The 12262-nt window shown below is 40.3% G+C and overlaps 1 protein-coding gene across 2 annotated transcripts; it reads right to left on the bottom strand.

The window, feature by feature from the left end:
• Positions 1-3540: 3540 nt before the first annotated feature.
• mdm4 (MDM4 regulator of p53) lies at positions 3541-10395 on the bottom strand. 2 transcript variants are annotated; one of them, XM_034218338.1, is made up of 12 exons: positions 10200-10395; positions 9184-9262; positions 9000-9074; positions 8704-8837; positions 8551-8600; positions 8026-8090; positions 6855-6951; positions 6606-6766; positions 6279-6476; positions 6085-6153; positions 4855-5994; positions 3541-4773 (listed from the first exon to the last, which is right to left on the bottom strand). In XM_034218338.1, exons 2-11 carry the CDS (start codon positions 9244-9246, stop codon positions 5419-5421), a joined length of 1488 nt encoding a protein of 495 aa, XP_034074229.1. In that variant the 5' UTR covers positions 9247-9262; positions 10200-10395; the 3' UTR covers positions 3541-4773; positions 4855-5418. The 2 variants fall into 2 exon arrangements, with proteins under 2 accessions (XP_034074229.1, XP_034074230.1); XM_034218339.1 differs by having other exon boundaries at positions 6279-6461.
• Between the last annotated feature and the right edge of the window lie 1867 nt (positions 10396-12262).

Raw genomic sequence — 12262 nt, 5'->3', positions numbered from 1 at the left:
TTCCGAGCGCTCTTGCTTTTCTCTTTGAAAGTCATCACATAACGGCATTGTAATACATGGTTCGGCTGCATTGTATATTACAGATCTGCCGTAGTTCTTTATTTATAGAGCCCTGATGAGAAGACCTTTGGAAAAACTGAGAAAATGCCGCCGAAACTGAATACTTGACGTGGATCATAAATATATTCAACAATTAAACAACATCTTCAATTTATCTTCACACAATACGTCTCCTTGCAGTATCAACACTAATTCGGCTGACTTTTACATTTGATCTAATTCACAGATAGGTTATATTTACACCATAACGGTGCACAGATGATATAAAAGGACTGTAGTTTTTAAAGATATTACTGATTTTCTTTGAATGTAAGAATGTAAATACTGAGTCTGAAATAGTATAGCAATATGCTGTAAAATTATGTGAAAGCACGAATAAAACTACACATCTTCAGATGTTGTACGAAAACATAAGTGTCCTACATTTATAATACAAAGTTATTATGGCTGTGTGTACCTTGTGTGCACCTCCTAGTGGTTAAAGCACGTTATTGAATTATTGTTATATTTGATTAAAAAAATATTAAGAGTACATACTTTCATAGGGGGAAAGTATAAATATAGAATGTAAAAAATCAAGAAGATACTCTAAGTGATCTCTACAATAAAACAGTTTAGTGCAGAATGTACAAAGATATTAATAGGAGGAGGTGCAAAACAGAAAAACGAATTAACCTTTATTTAAACATTAAATAACAGATTAAGGTCTTCTTTTAAATAAGAAAAAAACTTTGGGGGTATCTATCTACAGATAAATATTAAGCCTGACAAAGTACTTAACGTCTAATATATTGCTTTCCTGCAATGTTAACTATGTTGAAGCACTTATTTTTAACTGATATTATACATATGAATTATACTCTTATGTCTGTAGATAGAATAAGAAATGTGCAGAATATGACAGTTTGATGGTGGAGGTACACACATATTGATAGATGTCTTGTTGAGGAACCTGTGACCCAAGTGTTTCATTCATTGCATAACTACACCGTAGTTGTGTATATGATATGTCAATAAACCTTTGAAAATCTTGAAAGGGATGTGCAAAATAGCCATAATATACAGTCTTTAATTAACTATTAGTAGAGAATAACGAGTAATGAATACACTTTATTACTCGTTTCCATTCATGTCAATTGCAAATACATGTGTAGTCTTCTCAAGCACCAACTATCAAATATCTCTCCTGATTGTTGGCACTTGACAATCACCTTACCTGAATTTTACTCAGGTGTAACTAAAGTCTGATTTAAGGGTTGTTTATATTTCACATAATTAATCAGAATCTGCAAAGTAACTCAAATAAATGCAGTGGAGTAAAAATACCAGGTTAACCTCTGAATTGTAGTGGAGTAGAATTACAAAGTAACAATGAGCTGTCATGTGGGTATTAATGCTGCGCATTATGGACACAAGCGATTTTCATCCATTTATTAATTATATGTTTTACATTTGATAACACCAATGTGTTTAATACTGACAACTTCTAATTGTGGGAAAAACGAAAACGTTCAGTAGAGACGTCCCATAGAACATTTTTGCGAAACACAATAGCCAGCATGTGTAGTTCTGGGGGGCGTTCGATTCCAGTTTTGGATAGTCTGGCGTGGTTTCGTTCCATTTCACACAGCTGTTTGACGCTCTGCGTAACATTACGGGACTGTAGTCCTAAACGATAGCTGGGGATTATGGGTAGTGTAGTGTCTTCGGCCATCCTAAACTCAGAAATGTTGACAATCGCAATGATGCTCGAAATGTCCCTTATAGGCCTACGTCTGTTTCCGGTTATTTTAATTTTGGAATTCAGTTCCTGACGGACGCCAAAAAAGCCCGAGATTATGGAATTAAACCAATAAATAAAAGCAAGGATAATTGTGTGTTATTGGTGAGTAAATAACAGTGTGTTATTTTGAAAAGATTAACGAATTAGAAGGAACATGATTTCCGTATTCTGAGGCTCTGAGCCCCATTTATTTTCCTCACAGACGGCAACAAAAGTCCGAAATTATACGATTTAAAATAAAAGCAATAATTGTGGCTTGATATTGAGTAAGAACATGTTTTTATGAACCACACAGCTTCCGGTCTCCCACGACCCGACCGGAGAAAAAGACGTGCTGCAGGCAGTAGAAATACATTGCTTTTAAAATCGTGCTGTGCAACACGAAAAAAAGGGGCAAATCGTGTTGGTGAACACGAATCAATAGATTAAAAATCGTGTTGGTGAACACGAAATGCCGTGAGACTGGGTTGTGTAGCCAGTTGTGGTGAAGGCACCTGACGTAGGCCTACTTGAACCGAAATATCTACATGCAGAAGATGGCATCTTTTCTACATGAAAATTCCAGCCAATCTCTGTTTTGAAACCATGAGCTGCAAAATGAGCGTCTTACCCCACTGTACAGGCAAGTTGGGTACTTTTTTAAATATACCTGGGCAGGCTCTGTTTTGCCGAGGTCCTCTGGCACCTGCGGGCAACGAAGATGGCTGCGGCTGCTCTACCTCCGTGGGCGAGTCGGGCGGGAGGATGTTAGTGTCCACAACAGTGGTCGCGGGTAACGTATGTCCCCATGATCTGAACTGTTATTACCTGCAGTAGATGCAGTGTTATTGCTGGCGATAAGGGCTGGTTGTTTTAACCATTTGCTGATGTCCATCATTGACTGCTGTGTATACACCTTGCAGATGACGAACTCGCAGCGGCACAGGTCACGCGCACCTGACATAATAACGTTAAATTGACCAAATAAATGCAGCAGACAATGTTATTTAACCACAATTACAATTTATTTTATTTGAACTATATTCTTATTCTTATTATTATTACTACTATTATTATTATATATTTTTCACTTTTAATTTTTCAAATGACGACTCAACTGAGGGTGCAATGCACTCTTATGCACCCCCGTAGAACCGGCCCGACTTTTACCCAAGTACAAGGTCTGAAAGAGCTCTCCCCAATGTTGATGTTGGCAAGTCTCATTCAAAGAGTCATGTCCACTTTAAAGCACTTAAAGTCAAATAACAGTTTAAGAGTTTAATGTAATTATATATGTTTACTGAAACATCTCGTCAACCTTTTTGTGGTTTCAGAAAGTGGAGAGATTCAGAGAACGCCCCTTTCTTCACACTCAGGGTATATTCCCTAATGGGTTATATTATTATCCAACTCCCAGGGCAGGGGTAATATAGTTGAAGTATTTGTGCACGTTACAAAGCAAACAGCTACAGCAACACATAGTGGACTGGAGGATATGGTGTCTATCCCAAAAAGAAGGAAGCAGGACAGTGAGTAAGCAGAGGAGAGTTGCAGGTGCTGGAGAGCAGTCAAGAAGGAGAGGACACATGACAGCTGGCCTGTCATACAATGACTTATTCTTCAACCAAAACACACACACCCAGCTGCAGTGGGTACTGTAAATCAACGGTCTCTGGTCTGCAAGATAACTAAATAAATAAATCACTTTCAACTCGTTATTGCTTTATGAAACTTAATTTTATTCCATGACAGGTAGAAAAAAACAACTATATGAGCTGTACCATGTTAACCCTCATTACTCTTAGAACTGCAACAAGTCAGTAATTTAGAACCAGTATCAACTCTATAATACCGGCATTTTTATACAGTCTTTATATAGACAGAGCTTTATTTCCCTCGGTGCATAATTATGTAGATAAATACAACAGGTTACATTATTCTTTTATAGCTCTTATACAGCTAATATAGCTCTCAGAGCAGCTCAGTGCTGGCTCTAGTCACAACGGGAGGCATGCTCTATGAATGCATTACATGTTATTACCGTTACTGTACAGTGGCAGTGGGCACGAGTTAAATTATGAGACTTCCCCACCTGCTGGCTGAAAGATTAAGCGCAAGTAAAGAGCAGATCAAGAGCTGCGACATTCCCTCTGCGCTGAGCAAAGTCAAGAATTAAATGCTTTCGGTCACTGGATATCCAACTGTTAGCGTTTTAGAGCATACTGTATTTGGAGGAAGCTCACACACTGATACAATCTTCAAATAATACAGATCCATACAAATAAAAGATATACTATACAAATTAAAGTTCAGAGTCATTACGTGGCAGTGTAACGCTGAAATAAAACCTCCAAGAACAAATGCCATCGAGGGTACATTTAGTAACTAATCCTGTGTCCTTAAACTTTTCAAATATCTTCCAGAATTTTTTTTTTGCTGTACAACACAATAGAGCTTCGTAACACATGCAGCCTTTCTGCTTCATTAGAGGTGATAGTCATCTGAATTAAAACTGAATCATAAATAGATTAAATACTGAATATACAGGAACTGTTAATTTATCAAACGTTCAGCAAGAGATGTTAAGTACCCTTTCTGAAAGATAAGTTAAACTTAACCAACATATGACATGACTTACTGCAGGCATAACTGTCATCAGAGACTTGGCAACTGTAAATATGGTATTGAATACATATTAAACATCAAATTACTAGCCCGAGAGGAAATTACAGTAAATACTTCAGCTGTGCATTCTCAAGCAGGTTAAATTCAATTTTACATTTTAAAACAATATGTTGAGAAACTTGACTAAAACCAGCACATTTGTATTGTACATTCAAGTATGCTGAGAAGATAGAGAAGCGTAAGAGGATACGTTCATGGAGCTGCAAATGGTTTCAGGACTCTCTCCTTCAATCTTGTCTTCATAACTCAAATAAGAGCCACAATACCTAAAAGGACATAAAGAGGTTTTTTAATGTCTTCAAAATGGCCTATTAGATGCCTTGTGAAATGTTCTTGTAGTTTAGTACCTGCACTGATCTTTCCATGTTGTCCAGATGAAGGCTCACGTGGATCTATGGGGAAAGAAATCAGACAAAACTAACAGAACTAAGGGAAGCAATAATAACCAGCATCATTCAATGCAAAAAACAAGAACATTCACAACCTGGAGAACAAGGCTTCATGAATTCAAATAAAAGCTCACACAAACTGTACACACCTAGCTGATCTTCACATAAATAAATACTTTTGCATGTCCCTTATTGAAGATGTGGCTCCAAAACAAACATTTGGTAGGACAAACTGTCATGTCCAAGATGTCTTCTAACAATACTTCAGAGGCACTGTGATGTAAAGTAAAGCATGCAACCAAGAGCAAGCTTCACCAAGTGCTATACTTATATACTAAATCTGTGTTGGTTTTAACGGTAAGGTGCATGTTTTGTGTGTGTGTGTGTGTGTGTGTGTGTGTGTGTGTGTGTGTGTGTGTGTGTGTGTGTGTATGAGCAGAGTGTGTGCATCTGAACTGTCAAATGTGTGTTGTATTTTTATGTTGTCGTGTCCCTAGAAGCTAGCAGATGTGTGTGCACTGTTTAGATGAAGAATATCTTGATAACTTTTTGAATGATTTCCCCACACCCAGGACAAGGAGCATGGCACTTGTGAAGCTTCCTTGCACATGGGAAGCAGGTGAGCAGGTGAGCCGTACGTCCGTGTATTATGTTCCCGTTGCGTGGTCGCACTCGACACAGCTTGCAAGGCTCCAACAGGGCCTCGGGCCTAACTTCTTCAATCTCCATGCCCAGATTCTCCTGACTGTCCCCCCCTGAAAGCTGCCCATCACTGAGAAATCTGGAGGGCCAGGGCCCCTTGCCTTTCCTTGAAATCATAGTGGGCAGTGGGCGGTCGGCTGTGGAGTGGGAGGGCAGGATGACGGGGTCCGACACCGTCCTGCTGCAGTCTGGGACGTCAATGCCCGCGTCACTGTCATCCTCCTCATCATCATCATGGGTGGTGAGAGAGCTGCATGCTGGGATGTCAGGAACGGAGAGGGAATGGGCGAGTCGGGGGACATCTTTGTACCAGTTCTTACGCAGAGCCCAGCAGCGCACACAGTACTTCTGGAAAGGAGTGTTGTACTTCCTGCATTCTGAGCACTGCCACGCATCCTGAAGGGGAAGGGACATCCAAAGTCACGCATGTAAACATTTTAAGTTTAAAACCTACAACATAGAGTGAGAAAAGAAAACCATAGAAACCTGTGTGGAGATCTCTGTGTCAGTGTCATCGCTCAGACACTGAGAGTCCTCCTCTGGCTCTTCCTGCATCTTCAAAAATATATAAACAAGACTTTTAGTCAAACGTCTCATAGGATTTCTGGCGCATTTATTTCTATTATCAAAATATTTTAGGTTATATGAGCCTGACAATTAAAGATAAAACAAACGGCTACCTCTTTATCTGCTTTCTCCTCCTTCCCTCCTCCATCGTCATCCTCAGGTAGCACCTCCCCTTCTCCTGCACTCCCTTCCTCCAGTGCAGCCTCTTTCATCTCCACGCTCACCTGTTCACTCCCACCCTCCGTCAGGAACCAGAGGTCGTCGGTGGTGTCCGACACGATGGCCGTGTCTTCCTCCTGTGCAGGGGACAGCTGACACATCAGTCAGACCACCACTGTTACACTCCAATTTGTGCAATTTGCCAACATGTGTCTCTTAAGGGCTGAACCAAAAGATACCAATACGAGTTGAACTTTCTAACAACACATGAGGTTTCTTACTTGGTTGGTGTGGATGTCAGTGGAGCCGTTGCTCCTGCGGCTGTAGTTACTACGGAGATTACCCAGAAACCACCAGGGGAGGCCAGATAGGTCCCACTCGTCTAAAGTAACATCCAGTTTTGGACGTTTGCAGGCTGACCGTGGAAGGCCTTCAAGGGAGTCTGGAGAGGTTTAGAATCGTTACATTCAGCATTTTGAGCGGGTCTTCTCCAGGGAGAATTGCATTTTATAAACCGACTGTTTGTTTACCATCGTCGGGCTCCCGAGGTCTTCGCTGGGAGGGGGTCGGCAGGAGAGGCGCAGCACTGACAGCCTCCAGCCCTGCTTTGACCACACCTCCACATATCTGGGAGGGGACATGTGAAGGACAAAAGTTAGAAACAGAGCCGTAACTGGGTACTTGGAGGACTCGCAGCTCCTTTTCAAGGTGGCCTCTGGGTAAAGGGAACAAGCGGCAGGGCAATTAGGGTACGGGACAGTGGGGAGGGAGGTAAAAACACATTTTTAAGATAAAAAGGGAGAAAAACCATGTGGAGAATGAAAGAAAAAGGGAACGAGAAAGATGAGGTAGGAAAGCCAGTGTACTAATAAACACAGTGAAGAAACTAGTGAGTCAAGATTAAAAAAACAACATTAAAAGTTCCATTCAAGTAGTGACTAATATATACTGAACCAAATATCCATGGGAAAAATGATCAATCAGAAATTAAGATATGGAAATATATATGGACTTTTGAAAAAAATATTTAGGTCATCATCAGAATCAAACTTGGCAACAACCTCAGAGTATAATTTATTACATGTGTTTGGATTTGAAATGGAGTAAATTATTTCATTCATTAAGCCAGTGAGGAAAAACCAAGAACTGGCTTCAGCTCATCAGGGGTTAGACAGAGTCTTAGCCAGAAGTAGCTGCTTTAAGGTGGATTTTGAAAAGGGGTGGGAAAAGGGTGTTGGAACACGGGGGTTAGGGTAGGGCCTGTGGCTGGATCAGGAGCTGCGATCCTCCAGTTTCGGAGCAGAGAAGAGAACTCTGAGACAGACAGAGAGGGTGACTCTGCCCCCCCATCCACTGGGTGGTGCTGGTGGATCGCAAAAGAGTGCAGATATTACCACCAGACCAAAGCAAGGATGGGGTTGTACAGAGACGGTGCCACTCTGTACAAATTCACAGCAACGAAGACAGCAGCCCTTACCCCCCCCCCTCCTCCTCATTACACACAAGCAGTCTGCAGCTCGCTTTAGCTACACTTGCTACACTAAGGCCAACTGGTCTTAATCAAACATTGGCATCAGTGTGTGGCTGTGAATGATACAAATATCATTTATTATTTATTTATTTTTTAACAAATGCTGTGTGTAGCGAGGTGAGAAAGGTTTGGGGTCTCTGTTTCTCCCGAGCACCATGTTTCGGTTTTACCTGACCACGATCCTCCACTCCGCCCTCTACACACTCACGGCCCACAGAAAGATTCTCTGCAGCGTCTGCATTTCAGATAAGACACAGTAACAGAAAAAAAAAAGACAACCCCACCCTTTAATGATAGCATAACACACTCTCTCACTAAGGCCTTCTTTTGCTGCTTTTTAGGACAAGCTTGAATGCTGTTGCTCTGGTCCCTGCATGTCCAAGAGATGCATAAACTATCACAATCATTCATAATGTGTGCAAGAAGAAGGCTGAAACATGTTTAGATATTCTCCATATACCTCGGGATGTTTCCTTTTAAATAAAGCTAAAGAAGATGTTAAAGAAATGAAATACTGTGTTTGTCAAACCCAAAGGGAAGAGGGAAAATAAATATTTGCGTTTCAAATCAACAGAAATGTTCAATGTTCTATAGGAAATATATTCATACATTCCGTGTCCTTTCATGAAGCCCCCTGACAGAAAATTCATTTCATATAACAACTGTATAAAGCCAAAAATGAATATGCGACTTACCAGAACCACCAAGCACAACTAAATATTTCTTGAGCATTTCATACACCGGGCTGAAAAAGGAGAATATGAGAGATTAGAATGACCCTCCTTTTCTAAGATGTATAATCAATTATTAGTGTTGGCCAAGAGCTAAATTACGGTGTGGATAATTACCTCGGGTTCTTGACGGAGAAGCTCTCCACCTCCAGCAGCTCTCCCAAAGGGTCATCCTGGCAGTGGACTATGTGCTGCCTCTGTTTGTCATACAGTTGCTTTCCCATGATGTACTGACCCAAATAGTGCATCACCTACACAAAATACTGAATATCAGATATCACAAGGCACCTACAGGGTAGATATTTACCTATAGGAACACAGTACTGAACATAGTCTGAATAACACTTGGTTTTTAGCCAGTCGGACAGGCCGCACACTAACAAACATGCTTAAAATGTCTCCTGACAGCTCACCTCTTTGAGCGTAAAGACTTCTTCCTGAGCTCCGGCAACACGCAGAATCTGCAGGAGAGGGGCTTTTGGTTGTACCTGGGCGGGAAGAGCAGTACCACCATTTAGCTTTCTATATGAAGTATACATGTGATGTTGGATAATTATACAGGCAAATAAACCAGTCATAGTTTCTGTTTAACTGTACCTGATTTCCCTCTCCAGCCAGCGTTCTGCATGATGCCAGAGGCTCGGCCGACAGGGCGTTCATAGTAAACAAACAAAGTCTGGAACACAAAATGTTAACATGTAAGATAAACCAGCCTTTAAATTCACATGCATTTTCCATACAATCACATAATGCTGATGTCAAAGTATTTCTATGTTGTGCTATTTTGTACTTTCACTCCACAACAATTCAGAGGCTACATTGATGTAATAGAACTTACCATTAGTTACTTTGCAGATTTGCATTAATAATGTGAAATAGAACCAATCCTTAAAAATAGGACTTTATTTACACGTGGATTAAAATACACAAGCTACCCTGCAGCATACAAAGTAATAATTAAAATAGCTGGTAATAGCTGCACCATTACCATCTTTGATAACACTTTAATGCATCAATAATTATAAACAAAACACATTATATATATTATTCTGTAATCTGCATAATGAGTACTTTAAGTATATTTGGATGCTATACTTTTCTTAAATAACATTGTGATAGCATGACTTTGACTTGTAACAGAGTATTCCCACTTTTACTTAAATACAAGATCTGAGTATTTTTTCCACCTCTGGCTTCAATGTATTATTATGAAATGGTAACGCCACCAAGGTTTACATATTTTACCAAATGTTGTGGTTGTACTTGTATGTGATCGAAGCTAAATAGACAGCAGTAAAAACAATCTAGCGTAGCTGAGCGCGGCCTGGGTGGATCCTTACCCAAATGATAACGTGTTATATTTTTGCAAGAATTACGGTCTTTCAATAACAAGGCCAACATGATCGATTAGCCTAGCCAGCAAACGTCGGATAAATGGGTGCAATTTTTATTTAACACACAGAACAATGGCATCCCTGGCTAGCTACTGGCATGTGAACTGTAACTATGTGAAGCAGTTACTAGTGAACGTGCCAGTTAGCTAACTAACGACAGGGCTAACATTAGCTAGCTTAGCTAGCAAGCTATATCCTGAACGTTGAAAATGATCTCACCGTGATGAGTTGACATTACTTCCCAGCTGCTAGTTACATTGTTCCTCACGCCTTAACAACTCGCCGATACTCTGTAAATATGTATATAAGAAAGCTGGCGGTTTTAACTCTAGCGCACTCTAACTAACAACACACAGTTAGCATAGTTAACTACAGATTCAAAACGATGAATGCGGCTACAAGTTCCGGGTGTTCAGAAAGATAGACCAGGAGTATGGCGCCCCCTATTGTTTGATAAAAGCCTCATAGTTACACAATCGTCTGATATAACAACCAGTCTATGGAGAAAACACTAGAATAGAGCATTAACGCAAGTTATCCAAGAGCTTTAACAATAATGGGAACTAAGTACCTGGGGGGAAATGGCAGGTAGGTAATGCTTAGGAGTCATAGATATGTTTGATAAAGTGGTACATTTATATTTCCATTATTTCAGTTGTTGAATAATGCTCAAGTACTGTACTTAAGAACACATTTGTGGTACTTGTACTATCAGGGCTAATTTATAAATGTCTGTCTGAGGGATTGTGTCGGGAATTTGTTTATATATATAGATAAATATGATATAGATATTATTAGATTGTTTATTATTATTTGTTTATTATCTTCAATATCTCCAATCACAAACAAGCTAGAGTGATGAAACTTACTCTGCACATGCGCAGTTAGATGGTAAGATCGCTGAGAAAAAAAGGAGCCATGTTTGAATTTCTCGCGTAAGATATCAGCAAAAGTGTGTTTCTGAGGTAAAATATTAACTACAATTATATGATGTATTTTTTGGATACTGTCTTGAGTTCAAATGTCTAGGAATCCAAACTAGTATGATTAGAATAACTGTTTTGTAAGCTACAAATATAACTAGCTAAATATGGGTCAAGCTAGCAACCAGCAGGTTCACAGGGGGTGGAAGCAAGACTGGTGGTCCTGGGACGGTTGTAACATGGGACATTTACAATGATGGCTCATTTGCTTGAATGATCAATTGTTCATTCAAACATACAGTTGTATTGTTGGTAGGTGTGCATTGTCCCTGTAAAAATAAACAGAATATAATACTGTACAGTAGGCCTAAAGTGTGTGCGTGTGTTTACAGTATGCCAAATGTCAGAAAGAGGAAGACAGACAGGGGAGTGCCACTTGCTCTGCTGCAGAAGGCCTCAAATTAAGTTGAGAAGGGCAAATCATTCAGGGAAGTGGCAAAGTCCCTGGATATATGCCATGTCACCCTGTACCGGTTCCATAAAAAGAGGCTGAGGTTGGAGAGTCAGGGATCACAAACACCCCCAAGAGTAGGCTACTAGACACCAAAGAAGGTGTTCTCAACAGAGCAGGAGATGCTTTTGAGAGACTACCTGATGGAGGCAGCTGATTTATATTATGGTCTCAGCTCAAAGGAGGTAGGTCTACATAATTAAGGTAGAAGCACTCAGAGAACAGTTTAATCCTTCACAGAGGATGATGCTGTGTGTGTTATCTGTTATCCTGTTCATTGCTCATTGTTTGTTGGGGGCCAGGGGCGGACTGGGACTACAAATCAGCCCGGAACTCTCGACCGGCCCACCGCGGTACCGCCGGCCCACCACGGTACCGCTAGTAAATACCGCTAGTAAATTGTCGACGGAGGGGGGGTGCTAGTGACTTACCGCAGAGGTAGACATTAAGGGTAAAATGCCACTGGCCCTCCGGGCCGGTGGAATTGTATTATCACTGGCCCCACCATTGTAACCACTGGCCCGGAGCATTCGTCCAAAGAAAAAAACGACTAATAATGAAGAAAATCAACACATTTGTTGCAATAGTAATTCATGCACTAACTACATTACTACTTGTAGGCCTACTACAACATTTTAATCATCAGTTCTTCCTCATTTTCCTCAATTGTTCATATTTGGTTTATTATAATAATAATATTGTGGTCATTGTTAAAAAATGTCTGCTATTATTATGAGTATTATTATTTGTATAATGCGCGTTCTGCCTTCCTGTCATTAGGAGTTAGACATGTAATGGATATGTAATTGATTTGATTAGAACCTTCATTATCCTAAACTGCTGGGACA

The sequence above is a fragment of the Gymnodraco acuticeps genome, unplaced genomic scaffold, assembly GCF_902827175.1.
Source record: "Gymnodraco acuticeps unplaced genomic scaffold, fGymAcu1.1, whole genome shotgun sequence".
In the NCBI taxonomy this organism is placed as follows: domain Eukaryota; kingdom Metazoa; phylum Chordata; class Actinopteri; order Perciformes; family Bathydraconidae; genus Gymnodraco; species Gymnodraco acuticeps.
This window is presented reverse-complemented; position numbering and strand designations above follow the sequence as displayed.

Excerpts from the sequence above, each read along its gene's own strand:
- mdm4 (XM_034218338.1), bottom strand. The coding sequence starts at position 9,246 with ATGAACGCCCTGTCGGCCGAGCCTCTGGCATCATGCAGAACGCTGGCT. Across the intron at positions 6,477-6,605 it reads CTGACATCCACACCAACCAA|CTGTCCCCTGCACAGGAGGA; the intron begins GTAAGAAACCTC and ends CTGATGTGTCAG. Across the intron at positions 5,995-6,084 it reads ACACAGAGATCTCCACACAG|GATGCGTGGCAGTGCTCAGA; the intron begins GTTTCTATGGTT and ends CTTCCCCTTCAG.